The sequence below is a fragment of the Gossypium raimondii genome, chromosome 11 (genome assembly GCF_025698545.1).
Source record: "Gossypium raimondii isolate GPD5lz chromosome 11, ASM2569854v1, whole genome shotgun sequence".
NCBI classification, from domain to species: Eukaryota; Viridiplantae; Streptophyta; class Magnoliopsida; order Malvales; family Malvaceae; genus Gossypium; species Gossypium raimondii.
The window spans coordinates 60,543,583-60,568,245 of record NC_068575.1 but is presented as its reverse complement, the minus strand read 5'-3'; the positions used below and the strand labels follow the sequence as shown (position 1 = coordinate 60,568,245).

General features: G+C 32.3%; 4 protein-coding genes and 1 pseudogene across 5 annotated transcripts; all 5 read left to right on the top strand.

The window, feature by feature from the left end:
• The first annotated feature begins 3,449 nt into the window (after positions 1–3,449).
• Positions 3,450–5,042, top strand: LOC105802057 (NAC domain-containing protein 100). Its single transcript, XM_012633473.2, has 3 exons — positions 3,450–3,882; positions 3,994–4,271; positions 4,345–5,042. Exons 1-3 carry the CDS (start codon positions 3,705–3,707, stop codon positions 4,882–4,884), a joined length of 996 nt encoding a protein of 331 aa, XP_012488927.2. The 5' UTR covers positions 3,450–3,704; the 3' UTR covers positions 4,885–5,042.
• A 1,496-nt stretch (positions 5,043–6,538) lies between these two features.
• Positions 6,539–10,076, top strand: LOC105802058 (protein NEN2-like; annotated as a pseudogene).
• An 812-nt stretch (positions 10,077–10,888) lies between these two features.
• LOC105802059 (uncharacterized) lies at positions 10,889–11,853 on the top strand. Its single transcript, XM_012633474.2, has 2 exons — positions 10,889–11,483; positions 11,585–11,853. Exons 1-2 carry the CDS (start codon positions 10,944–10,946, stop codon positions 11,663–11,665), a joined length of 621 nt encoding a protein of 206 aa, XP_012488928.1. The 5' UTR covers positions 10,889–10,943; the 3' UTR covers positions 11,666–11,853.
• Positions 11,854–13,943: 2,090 nt separating this feature from the next.
• LOC105802064 (vesicle transport v-SNARE 11) lies at positions 13,944–16,993 on the top strand. The gene is made up of 6 exons (XM_012633488.2): positions 13,944–14,014; positions 14,100–14,224; positions 15,385–15,443; positions 15,534–15,722; positions 16,287–16,457; positions 16,704–16,993. The coding sequence occupies exons 2-6, from the start codon at positions 14,131–14,133 to the stop codon at positions 16,854–16,856; spliced, it is 666 nt and encodes a 221-aa protein (XP_012488942.1). The 5' UTR covers positions 13,944–14,014; positions 14,100–14,130; the 3' UTR covers positions 16,857–16,993.
• Positions 16,994–20,225: 3,232 nt separating this feature from the next.
• On the top strand, positions 20,226–23,961 carry LOC105802061 (uncharacterized). 2 transcript variants are annotated; one of them, XM_052623965.1, is made up of 4 exons: positions 20,226–20,377; positions 20,464–22,930; positions 23,190–23,265; positions 23,585–23,961. In XM_052623965.1, the coding sequence occupies exon 2, from the start codon at positions 20,556–20,558 to the stop codon at positions 22,710–22,712; it is 2,157 nt and encodes a 718-aa protein (XP_052479925.1). In that variant the 5' UTR covers positions 20,226–20,377; positions 20,464–20,555; the 3' UTR covers positions 22,713–22,930; positions 23,190–23,265; positions 23,585–23,961. The 2 variants fall into 2 exon arrangements, with proteins under 2 accessions (XP_052479925.1, XP_012488939.1); XM_012633485.2 differs by lacking the exon at positions 23,190–23,265.
• Positions 23,962–24,663: the final 702 nt, after the last annotated feature.

The following is a 24,663-nucleotide window of genomic DNA, read 5'->3' as shown; positions in this document are numbered from 1 at the left end:
AGTGAAAGTTAATTACTAATATTATTATATTTTAATTTTCATGATCTTGTTAATAGAACAAAATTAGTGTTAATTGTGAATTTGTTTAATTTTACATTTAATTTGTCAAATACAGTTTAATGGGTGTGATTTAATATGGGCTTTACGGTTGATTTGATGAAAATTAATTGAGATTTTTACTCAAATAATATAAAATAATTAATTAGTTATTGAAATAGGATAAGAATTAAACAATTAATTACCAAACTAGGCATTTGCTATAGTAATCTACCGTTACTGCCTGACCAATCGACGGCACCACCCTCACTTCCCCTCCAATCATTGAACTATTCCGATTTCACTGAAAACAGGCTGTTACAAAAAGTATTAAAAATATTACTTGTGTCGCCTAACACAGTGGTTGCACCAAAAAATACAAATATGAATAAGAGAAGAATCGAACCTGAGACTTAGAAATAAAAACTCTAACATTTAACCATCTAACCTAGAGGTGTCCATGGGCCGGGCCAGGCCCAGAAAAATTTTGGCCCGCCTCATAGGCCCGGCCCGGTCCGGCTCGAAATATGGGCCTGAGATTTTGTCTAGGCCCAACCCGGAGAAAAATATGGGGCCCGAGCCCGGCCCAGCCCGTTTTTAATTAAAATTAAAATTTTTTAAATAAAATTAAAACTAATTGTTATTAAAATTAATTGTTAGTAAAATATATCAAATTATTAATTGTTAATTGTATTAATTGTTGTAACAAAATCTAACATTTGATTAGTAAAATTATCAAATTATTAATTGTATTAATTGTTAATTGAATTAATTGTATTAATTGTTGTAACAAAATCTAACATTTGATTAGTAAAATAAACTTGATATTTTATTATTATTTTGTATTAATTGTTGTAACAAAATCTAACATTTGATTAGTAAAACAAACTTGATGTTTTATTATTATTATTATTTTATTATTATTATTTTGTAACAAACTTGATTGTATTAATTGTTAGTAAGTGAGTGGGTCTCTTTCCTTTAATCGGAGTTATGTATGATTAAACTCATACAATACATGGATTTATTTATTTCATTTCTATTTCTATTTTGATATTTCCGGCCAATAAGCAAATCTGTTCTATTTCTTATTTATACATAAATTAGTTGGACAAATAAAAAACTTAAAATAAAAACTATTATAATTTAAAAATAAGGAAATGAAAGTAAATGAAACTTAAAATAAAAAAACTATTAGTTGAATAAATTAGTTGGCCAATAAGGAAATAAAAGTAAATAAAACTTAAATAAAAAACTATTATATTTAAAATATATATTTAATATATTTTTGGGCTGGGCCGGGCCCGGGCCAAAAAAATTTACCCGAGGCCCGGCCCGTTTTCTAAACGAGCCTCAATTTTTACCTAAGCTCATATTTCGGGCCTATATTTTTACCCGAACTCTCTCATATTTCGAGCGGGCTGTCGAGTCGGGCCGGGCCGCCCGACCCATGGACAAGTCTAATCTAACCAAATAAACTAACTTATTAATTTTTCAACTAAAAAAATATTAAAAATATTACTGATGTTGCCTAGTGGTTGTACCAAAAAATGCAAATATGAGTAAAAGAGGAATCGAACATGAGACTTAGAGATAAAAACTCTAACACTTAACTATCTAACCAGCTAAACTAACTTGTTAAATTTTCAACTAAAAGAATACTAAAAATATTACTAGTGCCTTACACAGTAGTGACACCAATTTTTTTTTAAAAAAAAAGTAATCATGCTGCAATGATTGGAGGGAAGTGAGGGTGGTACCGTTGATTGGTTAGGCGGCACCAGTGATTTACTGTAGCAAATGCCTAGTTCGGTAATTAATTGTTTTCCTATCCTATTTCAGTAATTATTTATTTATTTTATATTATCTGGGTGAAAAAACTAAGTTAATTACTAATATTACTAACTAATTGTGAATTTTCATCAAATTAACTTTAAAACTTGAATTAAAACTAAAAGGTTAACACTGTTATCTTCAAATTTCAAAATATATTACTTTTATCAAATACAAGTAATACATTAGACCTAAAAACAACACATGCCATTGTCTTGACTTGAATGGAGTGGTAATTAAAAGTCTTGTCAAGCCCCTACTTGACATAGATTCAAACCATATTACCTCATTCCTTACCCCTAATATTGCATCGAAAAAAAAAAAACATATATGACATTAGAAAATAAATATCAAAGTCAGGTACCATACATTAAGCCTAAATAACGTTATATAATTTATCATAACATATGAAACTTATTGAAAATGCAGTAAATGTAAGTATTAATTCAAATTTAGAAGTCATTATTTATTATTATTTGTGTTTAATACATTTACCATCTTATGATGAAAACTAGATGCATGATTTTTTCAGAATTGTCTCTAATCAAACAATTAGGTAGGATAGAATAAAATTATAGTCATCATCATTAGTTGTATTACAATAATTATATTATAGTGTATATTTTACGATAATGTATATATGAATCAAATAATATAACATCATTAAAAACTAAAAAAATTTAAATTAAATAAATCTAATTTAATTGTGAAAGTATCTTAAAATTGTAAAGTTGATACAATGTCTAGAATTACTCATAACTTATCATAATATTTTAACACATTTGAACGCACATCTTCCTACACTAACAACAATATTAATATCAATTGAACTAAAACTGAATGAGCTAATTAAATAAACTTTTAAATAATCTAATTCTTTTTAAAAAGTCAAAGTTAAATTTGAAACCGAGCTCAAATTTCAAACCTTAAATTCTAAATCCAATTCATGTTCAAATTCCTTTTAACTTAGAGGTTCTTCTTGCTACATCACGTATTATTATTATTATTATTAAAGACCTTACCGGGTTGCCTTAAATACTACGTATCTTTCTCTTCTGTCTTCACGGACAGAATAATATCAAGCAACGCTTTTATTTATTTATTTATTTATTTTCCTTTTGGGATAAAACAACATTTGATCTTGATTTTATCAATTTTTTACAATTTAGTCCCTTATTTATTTAATTCACGTTAGTCTCAAAATTTAGCATCTTTTCTCAATTGGGTTTTGAACTTGAATTCTATAGTGACACTTTTAAGATTATTCCACATCATCACCAGAAAGTTTTAAATATATATAATCTAAAAAACTAAAATTATAAATAAATTATGAAAATTTATATTTTCCAAAACAAAAAAAAATAGGAGTGCCACATGATCATCATTCCTTAATAATATCTAAGTTCAGGAAACAAATTGAGAAAAGATGCCAAGTTCAAGGATTAATATGGACAAAAATATTCAGGGACCAAGATGAGAAAAGTTACCAAATTTAGGGACTACATATTATTTTGCCCCCTTTCATTTTCTTTTCTCTTTAAAACCTATCCATATTTTAGGTTTACTACTTTTTACTTCCATGGCTTCTCACTTTTCTCTTAATCCTTGGCTTTTTTCACCTCCAACTTAGCTTTATATAACCTTTCTCCTTATTGCTTTGTTGCACATATTTCCATTTGAATCCCTTTTGAGTTCTTTATCTGCTGTTTTTTTTTTCTCTTTTTAGGTGCTTTGGGAAATATTTCAGCTGTTTGTTTATATATAAAGTGTGGGTTCTGTTAGGATTTTAAGCTGAGAATTCTGATTGGAACCAAGATTTTGATCAAATTGAAGAAATGGCAAACATTGGTGAAGAAGATGATAAAATGGATTTGCCCCCAGGTTTCAGATTTCACCCAACAGATGAAGAGCTAATTCACCAATATTTATACAAAAAAGTTCTTGGCATCAATTTCAGTTCAATAGCTATTGGAGAGGTGGATTTGAACAAATCTGAGCCCTGGGATTTACCATGTTAAGATTCTTCTTTCACTTTTCTATTTCCTTTTTTTGTCCTAGGTGTGTTTGTTTCCCGGGAATTTTCTATTCTAACACTTTCTCTTTGTTTTTTTTCTTGGAAAACAGGGAAGGCGAAAATGGGAGAAAAAGAATGGTATTTTTTCTGTGTGAGAGATAGAAAATACCCAACTGGTTTGAGAACAAATAGAGCCACTGATTCTGGGTATTGGAAAGCCACTGGGAAAGATAAAGAGATTTACATGGGAAAATCATTGGTTGGAATGAAGAAAACTCTTGTTTTTTACCAAGGCAGAGCTCCTAAAGGAGCTAAAACCAATTGGGTCATGCATGAATATAGACTTGATGGCAAATTCTCAATCCAAAATCTCCCTAAAACTGCCAAGGTAAATCATTAATTCACTTTCTTAAGAAAGATTATATGAATCAACTTGTTAATGGAGGTTTTTTTTTTGGCAGAATGAATGGGTGATTTGCAGGGTATTTCAAAAGAGTTCAGATGGGAAAAAAATTCCTATTTCAAGCCTGGTTAAGGCTAGTTGTTTAAGCAATGAATTAGGTCCTGCTACTGGTTTACCACCATTAATGGATTCTTCACCATACAATGGCGGCAAAAGCGAACCTGTTTTCGCCGATTCAACATACGTGCCCTGCTTCTCCAATCCTATCGGTTCTCAAACAAACCAACAAATCACGATCGATCACAATTTCAATTATCGCACTCTTCACGTTTCGTCGAATCCTTGTCACGTTCTCCCGCAAAACCCGTTCTACGCTGCTGAGTTTGAATCCCTTGGTTCGGTGCAAGAACAGTCCATGTTGAGGACTTTGATTGAAAACCATGGAGCGAAGGTTCAAGCGGAGAGGGAGATTGTTAGGAAACCAGAAATGTTATTTGTATCGAATCTGGAGAGTGGAAAGAAGCCATTTGATGATCAACATGCACCTTCTTCTTCTTCAGCTGGACCAGTGGATCTTGATTGTTTTTGGCATTACTGAATTTAAGGGGAAAAAAAAAACATTTGATGGATTGAAACGAAAATGTATAAACTTAGAAGATTAAGCTTTCATGTTGCTGTTATTGTTTGGAAAAGATGGTGAGTTGAATCGTTGTATAGATTTTTCTTAATCGAAACTTTTTTTCTTGTTTTGGAAAATTGGAGCATAATGGGATGAAATTAATTGTAATTTTTATACATTCTGTGCAACTTAAAAATAACGAGGGGCTTGAGATTGTTGATGTGCGAAAAACAGAGGAAAAGTGAATTAAAGCCTAACCAGGGGATGCTATAGAATATAATATTAAAAAGCATATAAAAAACAAAATTGAATAAAAGAACGGTGATTTTTAACTTATTAATTATAAAATCAATCTCGGTAAGAGTAGTATGCAAATATTTATATTACAAGTTGGATGGTATTTTGTTCATTTTACTTAAAAAATAAATCGATTAGTCTTTATATATTGAAAAATAGGTATATTAGCCCGATGAATCTCTTGTTAAAAATATTGAAAAATAGGTATATTAGCCCGATGAATCTCTTGTTAAAAATTACCGAATCATTAATTTCGTAATTCATTAACTCCTTTATATTTTGTTAAATTAGTTCGACCAAGTACAATTGCGATGTATGAGTATTTAATCTCACCAAAATAATTGTTTTGTACTCTTTTTAGTTTTATCATGTTCAGTTGCTATGTGTTTATATCTTTTGTGAGTTTTATTCGTTTCTTTTATAGTTTTCATTTATTAATATAATTATAAATTGTAATTGTTTCAACATATAATATTAAAAAATAAAAAAATTATGTTAGGTTAAAATAACAGAGGATTTTTAGGCACGTGAGAAAATAGTGTCCCAAAACCTATACACATGCCACCCGAAATACAATTTAGAGACCTACACGACATGATCGGATTAAGACCAAACTAATCAAAGATTTTTTAAAGATTAAATAAAATTTTACATGGCTCTATTACATTATTACACATATTAGTACCCTTAAGGGTAAATACGTCAATTCGTATTAAGCAGCCCCACCACTAGCGCTAAGTCTTAATCAAGTATTTTTTGATTGGGGTGAGCCCACAAAAGAAAGATGAGGTCGAAGTTAGGCGGCCATTCTTAACGGTCGACACGTAATCAAGTGGGGCCCACTGCCAAGCCCATTTCACGTTTTGAGTTGTTGCGTCATCGCCCAATGTCTGGCGGACAAGTTGACATGATTGTCCCATGGGGGTCCCACATTGGTTGATGACATGGATAGACATAGACCTCCTGCCCTGCCCCCTCCACCGCTCCCTCCGCCATCCCTAACTGTGTCGTTCCCCCAGGCCAAACTATGTAGAACTAGTTGAAAATAAGGATTTTAGAATTGAATAGGTGGTGAAATCGAATAGGTCAATAATTTATGGTTTAATCAAATAAATTATTAACTTAAAAAAATAAAAAAAATTGATTCAATCAATCTTATAACACGATTTAAAAACTCTGTATTAATACACAAATTAATTAATTTAATCTCTCTCCAAATTAATATTATAACTAATTCTCAATTTGACCGACTGATTTGATTTTGAAAACAACAGTTGAAAATGAGGGACTCAATAAAGTGTTTTTTTTCATTATGGAGTGGTTAAAGTTTTAATCATAGTTTGCAATGAATAATATATTTTTAAAACAAAATTATAAATATTAGATTTCAAAGTTTAAATTTATTGAATGTGATCTCTTAAAAATAATTCACCATCCCTTGTCCGATCCGACTACCTCTCTTCCATTTGCCTCGATTCCGTTCGCTGTAACGATATCACCCGAGATGCCGTTGCCGAGGCACGTTCCTTTTCCGATATCGCCGAAGAAGTTTACGGTTTCCTCCACGGTCCGTCGCTCACACTCAAAATTCATCTTCTTTTTCTTTTCCTTTTTCAAATGTTTGAAGCTTTAAAATATAAGTTTGTTTTCTGTAGGAAGGGTGTGGGCGGGGCATAATATAGTGAAGTTTGACTGCGTGAGAATAAGGGAAGCTTTCGAGAAGATTGGTAGGCCGGCGCCGGAACCTAAGGGAATCATTGATTCACTGGCGTTGTTGACTCAAAAATTTGGCAGGAGAGCCGGTGACATGAAGGTATGTTTTGTTCGTATTAGAAACCTTAGCTTCATCGTCGATTTTATGAAAAATAAGTTGTGGAAACTGAATTCAGTAAACTATTGAAGTTTAGGGTTTTCTTTTGGCTGATATGTGGATGTTTGCTTGTTTTGGCCGATTGGAGCTTACAGTTTTCAAACACAAAGGACAACCTTCATATTGAAATGAAAATCGTGTGATCACTTATATATACCTAGTCGAACTTTAGAACACAACCGATATAGGATTCAAGACTCCTCTTTAGCACATAGTTGATTCCCTCGTAATCGACTTTGATATGAAATGTCACACTCGACATTAACCTACATAGTATTGTCTGCTTCCGCTTATTGGGTCACACGGCTTTCTGCACTAAAGTTGACTCATAGGTTGAAGATGGTTTGAACACTTATAATACCTAGTCAAACTTTAATACTGAACCGTTACGAGATTCATGGTTCCTCTCTAGGACTATGACACACAGCCAAGTTGTGTTGGTAAAGACTATAAGCTATGCCCGAAAATGTCTTGAACTTGAACTCGAATCTGATCCTAATTTAGACTCGGTTATTTCCTACTTATAGAATAGATGTGGTAAATGTTCACCTAAATACAACCCAAACTATCAAAATCTACAAAAATATCCAATATGATCAATTACCACTTCCAATCTTGCTGCTTTTGTGTTTGTCTGAGTTATAAACATACCATGGGGGGCATGGAAATTCTGTTGCAATATATGTTGTTCAGGTGCCTAACAAGTTTGAGATTCTTGCTTAATCATTTGGTTTCTTAACAGCATGCAATTTGCTAATTAACACATTATAAGTTTTAGGATTGATATGAAGTTTTGGTTGATGACATATTTATGTACTTCTATGCAGATGGAAACCCTTGCAAACTATTTTGGGCTTGGAAAACAGACACATAGGCAAGTTGAAGATGAATATAAACTATTTTCACCTATGATAGTAGTGGCAATTTATGTTGCCTTGATATAAACGTTTTGTTATGATTATTCAGGAGCTTGGATGCATATGATGTTCGCATGAACCTTGAAGTTCTCAAGTACTGCGCAACGGTTTTGTTCCTGGTATGGTAGTTTTAAGTGCCAAATTCAGTAGCCTTTTTGTTGTTTTGAAGGATGTGGCTTTGATTTTTTTTTTAATTAGGAGTTATTTATTTCGAATTCGCAAATTTAAGAACCATATTTGACTTGCTGTAACTTCTGACAAGTTAAACCGAGAATTTTATCAAATAGGTGCTTTATTCATATGGTATGTGGATAAGCTTTTTGATTGGAAGTGGGAATTTACAATCCTTCAGCAAGTTTCAACCATGTCTGTAATGCAGCTCCTCTTTTGATCATTACCTGTTACTTATTTGAATAATGGTCTGCACTTTGGTTACAAGTTATTGAGGTCAATCTTTTGAGAACTTTTGCTAGTCCTCTTTCCTCTCGTAAAGGAAGCTGATTTTCTTTATGACTACGTTTTCCTTTCTTGTGACTTTTTTCTTGTATTATTGTCGGTGCTGGACCTACTGGTTGTGTAGTCCTTGCATTTAGTGGATAGCAGTATAACTGAACTACTTTTATATCTGTGTACCGCCATTTCCTTTAATCTTGATGTAGTTTAATTATGTCCGTTTAATATGGCAAATGTGCTATAATTGCTCTATGGATATAAAAGTGTTTGCATTGTATGGATGTGACTTCGAGTTGGTCTTTGAATACCTTGGTGGTCTATACAAGTCAAGGATGATCTCTATCTTCGTGATGGTTAAATGGGCATGTTTTGTAAGATTAATTATCCATAGTTTGACCGATTCTTTTATTTACCCACAGGAGTCAAGCCTCCCAGATATATTCACAGCAGATTGTGCAGTTTCCCCGGGACCTACGACAAGTAGTAGTAGCAAGTTATATTCTGAGTCGCCTATCCTTGACATGTACACCCTTTCTCCAAGTTCGCCTTCTGAAAGTGTTCCTAATATATCTCTGATGGATCTTGAAAATGGTGAAGACCATCCTATAGTCTCTCTTCAAACTTGTCACACTGGTGAGTTTAATTCAGATGCGACTACTCCAGCTCAATCTGATCCTTTTGACATGACTCAACTCAAAAACGAAATAAAAACCGAGGCCCTCAAAATTAGATGCCATCGCCGAAGAAAAACCTGAGCCACAGTCTCCCGATATTTCTGCAGCAAGGGCTACTGTTGAAGGTTGTAGTGGATATGCAGGATTCCTAGAGCTGGATGAAGTTTCTACAACTTCCATCAGTGCATCTATAACCCTGCATTATCACAGCACTCACCGGATAAAATTGTTACACAAAAATCTTACACGAGTGAGATTTGGAATCAATCCAAAATTTGTCGATCAGGCAGGTTGGCCATGTTTGAGTTTTCTGGTTGATGCTTCTCCGATTTTTTGTGAGATCCTTGATTCTTGCGATGCTGTGGCGAAGAAATTTTCCGAGGATCATGGAAGCAGTTCTGAGTGGAGGCATGTCGTGATCCGAAATTATAGTTACATCAACACCCCAACTGTCCGACTGCAGTAAGTTCTTGTAACTCGGTACATTTTCGTTTCTTTACTTTCTCATAAAATCACAATTCAACAATACATTGTTTCTTTGACTCTTTCCTTCAGCATTCCTACTATTGTCAACGGTGATACTGCCCAATATGGCACGGAGATACATCGAAAAGACCACTTCGGTAATGTGCAACAGTACATATTTGACAAATTCGATGTTACCGAACTCAGTAACTTATTGAGAACCAGAATCTCCGTGGACGCATTTTTCAGCTTGGATACTTACGATTATCAACAAAGTGCCGGTATTCATTTATTGGCGAAAAAGTTAGTTATACATTCTAGTCAGTAGAATTTAATTGTAGAATAGGTGATTTAGTCCATTTTTAGAATTTTTTTTTTCTCAATGTAATTTACAGCAATGTCTAATGTTTAAGCTTGATCCATGTATATGAATTGATTTCTCAAATTCACACCCTAAGATGAATACACCCATACTTCGTATTGATGTTACTGCAATTTAACTGTAGTGTTACATGGAGAATTTGCAAGGATATAAAGTTAGTGATGAGAACACCGGACTGGACCGTCTGGATGAATCGAGGATCAATTAACTGTTTGAAAAGCCGGTTCAATCAGCAGAAGGAAAAGCAAAAATGAGGAAATAAAAACAGATCTTGAAAATAAACAAACTAAGCAAGTCTTATCTCCATCTCATCGGTTCATTCTGAAATTTTGTAAAGTAAAAAAAACTAAATAATTCGGTTGAATCTAATGATTCAATTGCTTTGTTTTGATTGGCGGACTAATTAATTTTTTATCTTGTTTCGGATTTATGTATTTGACGTTTGATCCTATTCGATTGACTAATCTAATTCAATTTTAAAAATAGTATATAAAATTAAAATTGAACTTATTTAATTTATTTATGAAAAAATATAAAATCAACTATTCGAATAGAATTCAATCAATAAGTAAAAAAGTAATTATAGTAAATTGATTTGATGCGATAAACTTATCTATAAAAAACAATCTGACCTCGAACTCAAACTCATATAATTGAAATTAAATCTTTTCAAAAATTTTTTAAAATTAATATAATAATAAATATACATTTTGATCTTAAAAAATTATAATTTAATTAATTAAAAGTTTTTTTTCCTTGCTTTTAGGCTCTAGCGACATTTACAATATATCACCCATTGTAATAGCGTTGTACTTCGTTGGAACAGAAGGGCCTATTTCGGAGCTATGAAAATAGCCCATGAAGCAATACGTTGAAACTTGGGCTTCTTCTTTAATAAAAAGCACTTGACTTTTAAGGAGCCGAAACCATCAAATACACAACAGTACTGTTTCAATTCTTTCTTCTTTTAAGCTTCAAAAATGGTGGAAAACGATAGAATCTTAGAAAGCTTATTACTTGAATGGGAAAATTTCCATTCCAACAATCATCACAAGCAAAAGCAATTCTCAGAAACGAAACACAATCCTCAAATAAAGCAGCAATGGTCGATGGTTGTGATCAGAGATTCCGTTTCTAACAGCGACCTCTGCGTTTTCCCTCCCGTCAACCATGAAAATCTACACCATCAAATGCAACAACCGCAGCAGCAGCAACAAAACCCGCATTCGAAATCGGATCTTTTACCTCCTCCCGATGCCGGCAGCGTCATCCCGTCGTCCTGTGGTCGTGGGATAGGAGAATGGTTGGGAATTGGGCTTGAGATTTTGCGTGCTAAAATCGTTGGCTATTTCGGTTGCAAAAATGAGACGAAGACTGGAAAGGTATTTCGGTCTTTACGAGGGGTTACTGACTTGGCGGCCGTGATGCTGTTGTGGTGGTTGTGTAAGCTGCTATGGCGACGGAGGTGCCGGAAGGAGAGCGTGGAACGGCTGAAGATGATTATAAAGGAGAAAGATGAGGTAAAGGTGTTTGTTGAAATGCTTGTGTGAAAATTGGTTCATATATATTTTTTCAATGAAAAATTTTAGGATTTGAATTGAATCATAGTATATTTGTGCAGAAAATTACAGGATTGTTAAACCAGATTGCTGAAATGAAAAAAGTATTGGTAGAACGCCATAAACTTTTAGCTTCAAATTGAACTATTGATGGTATCTGCTTCAATTTCAACATCAAATGCTGATGAAGATGAAGACCGTGGCGATCTTTAGAGTACATTTTATCCCCTCAAATTTAGTTAATTTAGTGAGTAGATTGTATATATGGTTTATTTATTCATCTCTATGGAAATTATGAGTTTATACCGATCAAATCAATTGGACTTTTTAATTATTAGTTTAATTATTTATTTGATTGATCTAGTTGATATTAATATCAATGTTTTGAATATTAATTATACTATAATAAACAAGGATTCATCTTTCTTGAAGCTCTCCTAAATTAGGCAAAGACATGTCTCAGGACCTTTTTATTTTTTACAATGTGGATTAATGCTCCCCATTTTCTTTAACGTGGGATTGATGCATCTACTTATTACTTTAGAGTGTTTGGTGTGACTACTCCACTCGTTGAAGAGATTTCACTAGTTATTTTTGTTAGTTTCAATGTTATCAGAATCGAACTTGGTTGATTGAATCGGACCGAAATAGAAGCAAAAAATTGATGGACTTGTCAACCGGTATGAATTGATTGAATCGGGCTAAAAAATCGATTGAAAATGTGATCGAGTTGGTTTTTATTTTATAATTCTTAATAATTTATTTTATTTGAAATAATTAGATAAAAAATCAACGGTTTGATTGGTTTGTCTGATTGATTTCAAAAATATTAGTAAAGATTTGTAGATCTTCTTTTGTAAGGTAAAAGTATCATGAAGGTCTTGATGCTATGGATCGAATTGCATTTTGTTCATTCTACTCAAAAAATGAGTAAATAGTCCCTATACATTTAATAAAAGAGCAAACTGGTCATTTTATTAAAAATTTTATCTACTTCTGCTATTAAAAATTGGTCTTTGTACGCCAGCATGAGATACACATAAAGCATTACATGTGTAACTGTTTGGTTATTTCGTCAGCCACACCAGTTTACTAGAGGGGTAGGATGCAATTAAACTCATAGTATTGAGACATCCTTAGTACTTTTACCTCTTTTGTAACTTTATTTATCTGGTTAATATATATAAATATTTAAATTTGATAACTTATACTTACTTAATATCTAGCCTTCTATTTTTTTTTTGAATATTCATATTTATGAGATAAAAATTTTACATATCACCAAAACAAAATTATTTTTGACCAAAGGTATCCTTGATGAATGGCTCAAACATGGTGTAAAAGTAAAACAGGACCTAAACTGACCAAAAGGAAAGGAATAGAAATCCGTGAATTTTGGGAAATACGTCCGTAATGTAATATGCCCGTATTAGGGCAATACACCGAACCAAACACATGATTAAGTGAGGCCCACGGAATAGCCATTACATCCAACCAAACATGGAGTAAGGATATCAAATTTATAATCCAATAGAAAAGGATAAAATATAAAAAACTGAACTATTTCAATTTTAAATAAAATTAAAATATTAATTTTATATTTAAATAAATATTCATTTTTATTGTTTAAATATTTTTTATTGAAAATTGATTCAATATTAATATTTAATTTAAATATAAAACTTAAGTTTATCGGTGCAAACTAATAATTAAAGTTTATTTTTGGTATATAGACTTAAATATTAAAGGTAAAAATAAATCTTTGAAGTTTTTAATTTTGATATTGAGTAGATTAATTTCTCTAAAAAACTTGATTTATTTAATTTTTGTCAATTTCAAAATGAGCAACTAAGAACAATGAATCACAACGCTAACGCTTTTTTTTACCAATTATGCATATGTTTTATTAAAATATTAATAAAATTAGTCTTCAAAATTTACATATTTTATCAATTTGGTCTTGATTTAATAGCATGCAATGTCAACGATACTATCAAATTGGTTTTAATTTAACAAACTTAGCTTGCAATATTTACAAATTTTGTCAACATTTACATAAAACACATAGACAATGAGAGCTAAATTTATTATTATAGCAATAAAATAATATAAAATTGACGTAAAATATTAAAATTATGATTAATTGTCTATAGTTACTTACTTTTGAAATTCAAAATTGATAGGATTAAATTAAATTACTCTAATTTTTCAGAGGGACCAATTTACTCAATATAGAAATTGAGGAGACTGATAAATTTTTTTACCAATATTAAGATATAAATAAAAGGATTTATTTATTTGTTATTTTAGGAAAAAAAACATCTGATTTTGTTGCCTATGTGTAATTTCAAGTGAAAAGCAAGGGCGTTAACGACCTTCCATCTGAAACTGCAAATATTTCATGCAGTATGTATATATACCAAAAGAAATAATTAATTTCCTTTCATTTCTCCGTTCAATCTCCGTTGATCTCTCCCGCGCGATTCCATTCGGTACGTCACCCATTTTTCCATGTTAAAATTTCCTCTGAAAATTTTTCTTCATTGATTTAGAAAAAAAAAATCGTGACGAATGTAGGTTGGCGGGCGAGAGTTGGGGAAAATCCAAAATGAGTGAGGTGTTCGAAGGTTATGAACGCCAATACTGCGAGCTCTCCGACAATTTGACCCGCAGCTGCACCTCCGCCAGCGTTCTTCATGGAGGTAATATCACACGGTGCTAGTTTATCACGTCATTGATCCCCTTCCGTGTTTATAGTTTGAATTTTGTAGCGAGATTGGATCGAAGCTCTGGTGCATCTGATTGTTGTTTTTATTATTTTCCTTTTGGCCTGTTAGGATTTTACTTTTCCATAATATAGTGTTTGAAAACATAAATTCAAAATTTTGGTTTTGAATCTTAATTGCTATTTCGATTACGATGACATGCATGCATTATGATATGAATTAATTAAGATTTAAGATGATTATGTGTATGAATTTCTAATTCACAAATTGTAGTAAGTATTTCAAATTAATCATTAAACAAATCCGTATGATTATTGCGTTTGCATGTGTTTTATCATATAAATTATCTTTGAAATCCAAATTCATCTTTTAAAATCTAAGTTTCCAAATGCAATCTTGTTTGTAAATTGTAATGCAATATAAGTTTATTTGGCTAAAATAATAATAATAATAACTCACTTTGATGACAATTAGTTCCATAAAACGAGAAATGATACATTGTGTTGTTCTTTTCTTTAAAAAATTATTCAAGATATAACCGTTTATCAGAAAGTAGCAGAAAAGACGGAATCTGATTTGGGCATGATTGGTTTCTACAATGCTTTATTGATTTTGTTTGTGCTAATGAGTAGAAAGAAAGAAATGGGGTACTAAATGTCTTTGCAGTGCATTTTGCTTCGATTAAGGCATTGGATTTCCTGCATTGGTTGTGCAGGGAAATCCAAATGCACCCTAGTTCTAAATGCTCTGGTTTCTGCTCAACTGGAAAATGTTATTTGAGGGTACTTTGGCATTAGAGCAACTGTATCTCTAGGTTTTTACGGGTGGTGAGCAATCCAAATGCACCCTAGTTCCAAATGCTTAGGTTTCAGATCAACAGGTAAAATGTTATTTCTAGGTTACTGTGAGATTACAGCCATTGTTTCTATAGGTTTTTTTGGATGAATTCAGAAGAAACACTGCATTTTAGCACTGCAGGCAACACATTTACAGTGTGTGCAAGTGAATTATTTATATGTATAGATATATGTTCATTCTTTAAAGATTGGTTTGGAGATTATCAATGTATTTTCTACTGGATGATTTGTCTTGGGCATTCAAGTACGTAATCTGTTTCATGTTCTCTTGATTAACAGAGCTGAAGAAGCAGAAACTTTCTGAAATAAAAGAGGGACTGGATGAAGCTGATGCTTTGGTAATGGAGAAGCCGTTTTCCATTGGTAAATTTTTTATTTCTTTCTACATTCCTGGGTTTGTAATTTGGTCCTTTTCTGAATTGTTCCAGATTCGGAAAATGGACCTTGAAGCAAGGAGTTTGCAGCCAAGCATAAAGGCAACACTTCTTGCTAAATTAAGAGAATATAAACATTATCTGAACAACTTGAAGACTGACGTTAAAAGAATTACTTCAACCGATACAAATCAGGCCGCCCGAGACGAGTTGTTGGAGTCGGGAATCGATGGAACAACGACGGTAACTGGAACTACTCATTTATCTAAATGGTCATCATTTAGTTAAGCTATAAATAATCTACAGTAAAATAATTTACTTCTCCTTTCTACAAATCTGTTAAGCATATCTTGCAATCTTATTGATTCACATGATCGTTCACCATCACTTTCCTTCACACTTTGACCAAAGCCAAGCCTGTAGTATAAAATTTTCTGAAGTACCGATAGTTCAGGGTCTCATCCATATATATGAAATGTTCTGCTTACAGGATTCTATGAGCTGAAACTGGAACTTATATTGTTAAAATGCTTGGCGTTTGACACCTCTTTGGCCTGAAATGTCTCTTTGACTACTGATTGTTCATTGATAACAGTCCTAGTTTTTAAATTTTGTTTCGAGAGGAACAACTTGCAGATAGGGTTCAGCATACACATTGTGATTGTGCTCAAGTAAAAACATGTGATATATTTATTTTTCTACGAGTTATAATTATGTCAACGTTTTTGGTTCCTCTCCCCTTTGAATTTAACATAATCATCACTACAACATTTTGTAATAAACACTCATTGGTAAATGGTGGCGTAGGTCTCTGCTGATCAAAAAGGCAGATTATTGATGTCAACAGAGAGATTAAACCAGTCTACTGATAGAATTAAGGAAAGCAGAAGAACAATGCTGGAAACTGAAGAGCTTGGTGTTTCAATCCAACAGGATTTGCATCAACAACGCCAATCTCTCCTTCATGCGCATAGCACGGTTCGTGTTTCATCCAATCTCAGTTTTCAAATATATAGAGTTTCCTTGTCTTTCGCACAAGAAAAAGATTGAACATATCCAACATCACACCGAGTCTGCATAACATAGCTATCTATTGAGTTTCGACTCTTCATTGTGCTTGAATTATGTGTTATTTGTTATAACTTTCCAAAAATCTTCTAAATATTCGTATCTAACGCTTACGCCCAAGTCCAGAGGTATCAACATTGCTTCTTACATTTGCAGCTCCATGCAGTAGATGACAACATTAGCAAGAGCAAGAAGATCCTGACAACCATATCAAGAAGGATTAACAAGAACAAATTGATATTGAGTTCAATAATCGGAGCTCTAATTCTTGCCATATTAATTATCCTATATATTAAGCTCGTGGGTTAGCATGCTTGCCTGACCTTTGGTTGTTCAAAATGTCTAATTGTTTTATAGACTACGCATATGTTTAACATCTGGTTCCCTTTTTCTTTTCATTTTATTTTATTTTATTTTATGTGATGGGATATGGAAAGTCTCTATTAATCTTGAATTTGTATATAATAAATCTATAACCTTTAATTTATACCTAAATATTAAAATATTAAAAAGATTGTAAATTAATTCACTTTTCTTAAGCAAGCCTTAATATTTTTATCATACCCTTCCCTATTTCATTTGAAAATTTGATTCATATTCGACGTCAAAATTAAAGGTTAATGGGTGGTTTTGGCTATTTGGATATAGATTAAAGATTTTATTTGATTCTAACTGAAAATAGATGAAAGGTTAAATGTTATTTGAGTTGATAATTGAATATAAATTTGTTATGGGCATGTATGCTCCGTTAGTAAATATTGTTTGATCAAATGTGTGTTGAATTATTTCATCAAATTATGAAACAATCATGCCACTCTTACATAACATTGATCATTTATCACCAATCAAATTTCGATAATTGACCTGTCAGCCAATCTAGCTGCAGCACATGACAATGGAAGTCAAACCTATATTTATTTTTCATTTTGTCTCTTATAGACACTTTCAAACTCTTCTTTTAACTTCATCTCTTATCTCTTAGTCCAAGCAAAATAAACTGATATTCTTCTTCATTCCACCTTTTGATGTCAATAAAATTACAGATTATTTTAGGATTTATCTAATAAAAGTTGAAGGTTTATTATTATTATTATTTCAACTTAAGAACACTTCACACAAATGAATTTTTAATTTGAAATAAAATCGTATTTTAACTGGAATAATGATATAAATCTTCTGTTCCAAGAACTTTCGTGGTACAATTAGAGGCCACTACTATAATCTTGAGAGTAGAAAATTGAAACTTCCCTTTTAGTGTTTTTAAAATGAAAATAATAACATTATATATATTTAATTCAATAACCAAAATTTAAAAACTGTTATAGGTTTATTTTTTAATATTTTATCATACTTAAAAAACATTTGTTTATATCAAATATTTTTCCATAATAATATTAAACGGTAAAGAAGTCTAGCATATGTAAAACCTAGACTAGACCCTTCCCCACATTGCCAAGTACCTAATACATATTCTAAATTCGAATAAGGTTTTCCCAGGCGTTTGGTCCCACTTATCCCTCTTATGTCGCTTTTATTTATATTCACTTACCAAAGAGAAATATATTATTAATAAAAAAAAGAGAGAAAATATATTATTAAAATTACATTTATAAAATATTTATATAAGAAAGTAATTTGATTTTGGTTGAAATAAGAATGTTAAAATTTCGTAGATTTTTCAAACAGTTTGTTTCTTATCTTTTTTATCTTTTATTTTGCTCAACGATTGTGTCAATTTTTGAGTTGGTTACCGCTCGCCTTTTTTTCCTTCCACCAACCCTTTCTTCTTTTTTTTTTTATTCATTACATATGTCTTCTCTCTTTTCAATTTACAAATCTATTTTGTAGATATTTTTGTTGTATTCACAAGTTGTAATGGACAAATGATATGCCTGTCGTTTAATAAAACTCTACCAGCCGCTAAGAATTTTTCTTGAAAAGTAGGTAGCTCTTCATCAGCTTATTAATATGTTTCTGTTTTGAGAGTATTTATATATTTTTTATTTGTTTTTTCATTGTTTAATAAATTTTTAATTTTAAAAGTTTTTATTTGCTATTGTAGCATGCTTTTTAGTATTGCTTATTCATGTAACCATAATTTTACAAGTGATTTTAGAGATGGTTTTGTTGTCCTCTCTAATTTGGTGAATGCTTAATTCTTTTGTTGATTTTTAGCTTGTTTTTCACCATCTACGACGAGTGTTTGTTATTTTTTTCTCCTGATTGTATGATTCCATTCATTGAATGAATTAATAATTTTATCTTTCAAAAAAAATTTCTGGTATGATGAGTTTAGGTTTTGTGTGTTATTTTTCTTTCTAAATTTATTTTTCTAATTTACTGGAAAATACAAAAAAGCAAAAATATCATCATAGTAATTTTTTATATAAAATTATCCTGTATAAAAATAAATTGAAGTATTTCCTTAAATGAGTTTATGCCTAATTAATTCATGACAAATTTAATAATTGTATGAAATCTAGTAACAAAAATGTTTCTTTTTAATTAATAAGTGGAGGTATATTAAGAAAATAAATAAATTCCAACTTTAATTAAGTTGGTTTATATAATTGTTTTAATACATAAAATTTAATATATTGAATAATCATTTGATATATTAATAGTGTAGTTTTTAACTTTATATGCGGGGTTATATTAAAAAAATGTAAAATATGTTGCCTTTTTTACCCGTTTGAGAGTTCGAACCAATGTAACAAATAATACAATTCATGAATTCTATTTGTATTCTCTCAAATTTATTTTGAATTTAAATTTTATAATGTATGAATTTTATTCAAATTTATTTTGATTTATGCTAATTTTTCAATTCAATTATATTTTGTACTAATTAGATTATAATTATAATTAGTTGACATGTATTATTTATGAGTATACCTATATTTAAATTTCTGTGTTGGGTTTGTGATTATATTTATAAGTTCATTTGTTTGCTTAACACATCAAATTATTTAAATAAATTATCACAATGAGTTTAGAAAAATATTGAAAGACATGAAAATTCAACAAGTCAAAGTATATATATATATATATATTTGAAGTACAAAGTACTTCTAACTAAATAATCACTTTTTGTTTATATATATATATAACTAAATAGTATGCATTTAACATTTGGAATTTCATTATCATACAAAAATAATTTAATTGAATAATGGTTAATGCTAGGTTCATTATTTTGTAGTAATTATTAATATGATTCATTCTTACGTTACATTAAGTTAATTATTTATTTATGTCAAATTATATAATAAAAATTTTAAGATTAAATATACTCTTAACAAAGCTTTTAGAATTAAGACAAGCAGGGAGATCTGGTGGGGTAGGGATTTTATTTTATTTAATATTAATATAAAATTTATTTTTATTTTATTTTTTATGTATTTTTTGAATTTGTTACAATTAAGATCAAATTGAAACTATTTGTAAATTTTGAAGGTTAATTTTTAAAATTATGATTAAATTAATATAATATGTAAAAGTTGAGTGCTAAATTTTGTGATGCCAACTTGTTGTTAGTGGTTTTAAGACTAAAATGATCAAACTATATAATTGGGTGCTTAAATTATAAATTTTTTATTTTAGGTGCCTAAAATGAAAATCTAAAATGAAAACTTTTTACAGTTGAGTGATTATTTGTGCAGTTTACCCAAAAAAAAACATGTAAAATCTATGCACAAGTGCGCACGTTAGCATTCTACCGTTACTAAAAATGAAAATCCCAGACAAAAGAAATCCATGTAATTTCTCAAACTTTCAAGATTAGGGTTTCGCTTCCTCTCTCTCTTTGGTCTCTCACTTCAACGAACCTGGTAAGATCCCTAAATTCGTTCTTTGCATTTTAATTAATTTATCATTTAATTTTGTTAAATTTAGGCTTTCTCACATTTTTTTCTAGGAATCAGAAAAAGAAAGTTCAAAGCTTTGAAATTGGTCAAGAAGAAATATATATTCTTTATATATTTCTTTTGGAGATTTTTAGGGGAAAAGATGGATGAAGGAGAGGGAGGGGATCAGATGGATCAGTTCCATAGAAACGAAGCAATCTCAGCTGTTGCTGACGAGGGTTTCTTAGGTGAAGAAGATGATGATTATGAGGATCTTTATAATGATGTTAATGTTGGCGAAGGGTTTCTTCAGTCTTTAAGAAAAAACGAAGATTTAGGGTTTAGGAATGAGGAAACTAAGAATAGTGCAAATAATGTTGTTAATAATAATGATATTGGTGAGAAAGTTGGTGGGGCACCAATGGATGCTGCACCTGAACCTGGTGTTTCAAATCCTGGGGTTGCGGATGGTGTTGGAAGAGGGGATTCTAGGGTTTCTCATGAGAGTCAAGGGTTTAGAAGTGGTGCTATTTGTGATGTAAAGGGACCTAGTGCGGGTAGCGATGGTGGTGGAAATGGGCTTAGGGTTGAATTAGAGCGAGCATCATCTAAGTTGAATGATATGGCTGCAGAGCAGAGTAGGAATAATATCAACAATAATTTATCTGGTGTAGGTGGTATGGCACAACAGGGACATGGTGTAGGGAATATGGGGAGTGTTGAGAATGAGAGCTTAATGAGGCATGGAGGAGTAGGGGCTGGGAATGTGAATGGTGGTGGTGTCAGTGGTCCTATGATTGGGAATGGTGGTGGAAATGTGGGTGTTGCAGGTGCTGTTCCTGGTCTTGGTCCTGGTCCTGGTGTTGGTGCAAGTGGATGTGGAAGTGGTGGCGGAGGTAGTGGGACAATATTGTTTGTTGGAGATCTCCATTGGTGGACAACAGATGCTGAACTAGAGTCAGAGTTGTGCAAGTATGGGCCCGTGAAAGAAGTCAAGTTTTTTGATGAGAAAGCAAGTGGGAAGTCGAAAGGATATTGTCAGGTTGAGTTTTACGATCCAGCTGCAGCCACAGCGTGTAAGGAGGGAATGAATGGGCATATTTTTAATGGAAGGCCTTGTGTTGTTGCCTTTGCATCACCATTTACTGTTAAGAAAATGGGAGAAGCTCAATTAAATCGGAACCAACAGATGGCACAGTCTGCTCTTTCACAAGCTAGGAGGGGCCCGAATGACGCTGGAGGCAAGACTGTTGGCAATAACATTCAAACTGGTGGGAATTATCAAGGTGGAGATAATAATAGAGGTTATGGGAGAGGGAATTTGGGAAGAGGCAATGCTCAGGGGATGGGAAATAGAGCTCCAGGTGGTCCTATGAGGAACAGGCCTGGTGGGATGGGTGGTAGAGGTATTATGGGAAATGGTGGAAATGGTTTTGGACAAGGTATTGGTGCAACACCTCCTCTCTTGCATCCACAGTCTATGATGGGTCAAGGTTTTGGTCCTGCTTTTGGTGGAGCCATGGGGAGAATGGGTGGTTATGGAGGCTTTCCCGGTGCTCTAACGCCTCCATTTTCTGGGATGTTAAATTCGTTCCCTCCTGTTGGGGGAGTTGGTTTGCCTGGAGTGGCCCCTCATGTTAACCCTGCATTTTTTGGAAGAGGTATGCCCATGAACGGTATGGGAATGATGCCCACAGGTGGTGTAGATGGGCCTAATATGGGAATGTGGTCAGATCCCAGCATGGGAGGATGGGGTGGTGATGAGCATGGTGGTGGGAGAGCTGGAGAGTCTAGTTTTGGGGAGGAAGCTGACCATCAATATGGTGAGGCTACGCATGATAGAGGAGGTTGGCAAAATCCAATGAAAGAAAAAGATAGAGCTTCAGAAAAGGAGTGGTCTGGATCATCTGAAAGAAGGTATCGTGATGATAGAGAACCAGGATATGATAGGGACATGCCTGGGGAGAAGGATACTGGCCATGGTCATGATTGGCCAGAAAGAGGGCACCAGGATGATAGAGACATTGGTCGAGAACGTGATAGGGAGCATGACAGGGATAGGGAACGCTCTCGAGATCGTGACCGCAACCGTGATAGGGAACGTGATCGAGACAGGGATCGGGATCGACATAGGGAAGACAAAGACAGATATGCAGATCATCATAGGTACAGGGACCGTGAGCCTGAGCATGATGATGATTGGGATAGGGGACGGTCATCAAGGATTCACAGTAAGTCACGATTATCACAGGAGGAGGAGCATCGCTCAAGATCTAGAGATGCTGATTATGGGAAGAGGCGACGACTTACCTCAGACTGACTTATTTGATGCCTCTTATAGCAGAAGCTTCCTCTTAAAAAATAATAAAAAAAAAGAATTAGTAACTGCCGAAACCTTAGGTTCAATCATTCACTTTTGATGTCTCTCTCAGCTGGTGGTCCTGTGGTCATCATTTCATAACCATTCTTCGTACAGTGCCTGAATTTGTTCACTGCTCCTATTCGCATGGAGCATGGTCTCAATTTTTCACGGAAGAAGTAAGTTCCTTGACCATGTTTTCCTCATCATATTATCCGAACGTTCAGTAACCATAAAATAATCGTTGAAGTTTCATCTCTGAATTTGTGGGATTGTTGATGTTCAAAATTGCTCATTCGGTTCTGTACTTGTAGTCATGTATCTTAATCGTTGAAGATCTCAAAATGATGCTGTAGGCTAGCTGAGATTTATGTAATGATGTTCTTTATTAGCATCTTTACACACCAATTTTGATTTCTACTATGCTTATTGTTGTAGTTCTCTTGTATTTCATGCGTTTCTACCAACCTACAAGATTTAACGCCCGTGCCTAGTCGTTTTAATACATAATTAGGTAATTATTGGTTATTGCTCATCTTTTTATGCATTGTTGATTGCATATTATGGCTGTAAGATTCCCAACTTATCTTTTCTGAGATTTAGTTGCAGATTTGCTTATATGTGTGGTTTTTGCTGTATGCTTGCGTACATTTGTTAATTCAGTTAAAATGAAGCAACTATTATTCTGGTGTCAACTACAAAACCTTATTTTATCGTGCATTTCTCAAGTTTACTTTTGGTGCAAAGGCAATTACTGTTATTATATATAGTCTGATATACTCTTAAGAACATGGTTCCTAACTGCAAATGTTGCTCATTTATTTGATTTATAGCTTGAAGGGTATTTGAGATTTGAAGCTGTTCAGTAAAAAGACGGCGTCTTGGGTATGGAGAATGATCACAGCATTCTAAAATTCGAGAGAGACAGTAAGATGGGTGTTTTTCCTTTTGCCAGCAGCATTCATGTAGAAGTGAAACTCATGCTTTTTATTTATTTTTTTATTTTTATTTTTGCTTCTCCCATTTTATGTTTTAGTTAATTAGCACTCGAATGAAACCAAAGCCGAAACCGATGTTGTGTATGATGATATTTCTGGCTTGAAATTGCTTTAAGTCCTCTGATTTCTGAAAAGAAAAAGAAAAAAAAAAAGACTGAATGTGATGTAATAGGGATTTATGCTGCTGATGTGCATTTTCTGATGTTCTTGTATCATTTTTTCCCCTTTTTCTTATTTTTACCTTTTGGGGTTAGTTTTAGTTTTTACCACTCTGTTGTTCTTTGTTGAAGAGATATGTAGAATATTAACCATTTGATTTGAGACATGCCATTGTTAAAGCCCTGAGAATTGTACAAAAGGCAATAGGACTTTGTATTTATGTAGGGAAATACCATTTTTATTTAAAGCATTTTTGCTAATCTTTTGTACATGTCTTTATTGGGATTATTATCTCTTTAGGTTTAATCATTATTTGGTAACTGAGTAAGAAATTTTTTTTAATATGGTAGTTGTGTTTTTTATGTTTTTTTCCCTTACAATGCGATTGCTATTATAATGACAAAAGTTTGCATTTTGGCGTTCAAAGATAATAATGTTAAATTTTAGTGTTTATTTTAGATTTTAGGGTGGATTTAATGAAGTTAATTGGTAAATTTTCATAATTTTATTAATAAAATAAATTTAGTGTGAATTGTAACTTTGTTTAATTTGTTAATATAATTGGATGAGTGTATTCTTTTTAGATTTAAGGTTGATTTGATGAAAATTAATTATTAATGATATTAGTTAATTATGAAATTTCACCTAATTAATTTTAAAATACAAAGTAAATGCCATTTTTTTCTGAAAAGTAAAAAGTTAACATTAATTATTATTTTCAAGTGTAATTACAAATATATAACTGAATAGAGAAC

Excerpts from the sequence above, each read along its gene's own strand:
- LOC105802057 (XM_012633473.2), top strand. The coding sequence starts at position 3,705 with ATGGCAAACATTGGTGAAGAAGATGATAAAATGGATTTGCCCCCAGGT. Across the intron at positions 3,883-3,993 it reads TGAGCCCTGGGATTTACCAT|GGAAGGCGAAAATGGGAGAA; the intron begins GTTAAGATTCTT and ends CTTGGAAAACAG. Across the intron at positions 4,272-4,344 it reads ATCTCCCTAAAACTGCCAAG|AATGAATGGGTGATTTGCAG; the intron begins GTAAATCATTAA and ends TTTTTTTGGCAG.
- LOC105802059 (XM_012633474.2), top strand. The coding sequence starts at position 10,944 with ATGGTGGAAAACGATAGAATCTTAGAAAGCTTATTACTTGAATGGGAA. Across the intron at positions 11,484-11,584 it reads TTATAAAGGAGAAAGATGAG|AAAATTACAGGATTGTTAAA; the intron begins GTAAAGGTGTTT and ends ATATTTGTGCAG.
- LOC105802064 (XM_012633488.2), top strand. The coding sequence starts at position 14,131 with ATGAGTGAGGTGTTCGAAGGTTATGAACGCCAATACTGCGAGCTCTCC. Across the intron at positions 14,225-15,384 it reads CGCCAGCGTTCTTCATGGAG|AGCTGAAGAAGCAGAAACTT; the intron begins GTAATATCACAC and ends CTTGATTAACAG. Across the intron at positions 15,723-16,286 it reads GAATCGATGGAACAACGACG|GTCTCTGCTGATCAAAAAGG; the intron begins GTAACTGGAACT and ends ATGGTGGCGTAG.
- LOC105802061 (XM_012633485.2), top strand. The coding sequence starts at position 20,556 with ATGGATGAAGGAGAGGGAGGGGATCAGATGGATCAGTTCCATAGAAAC.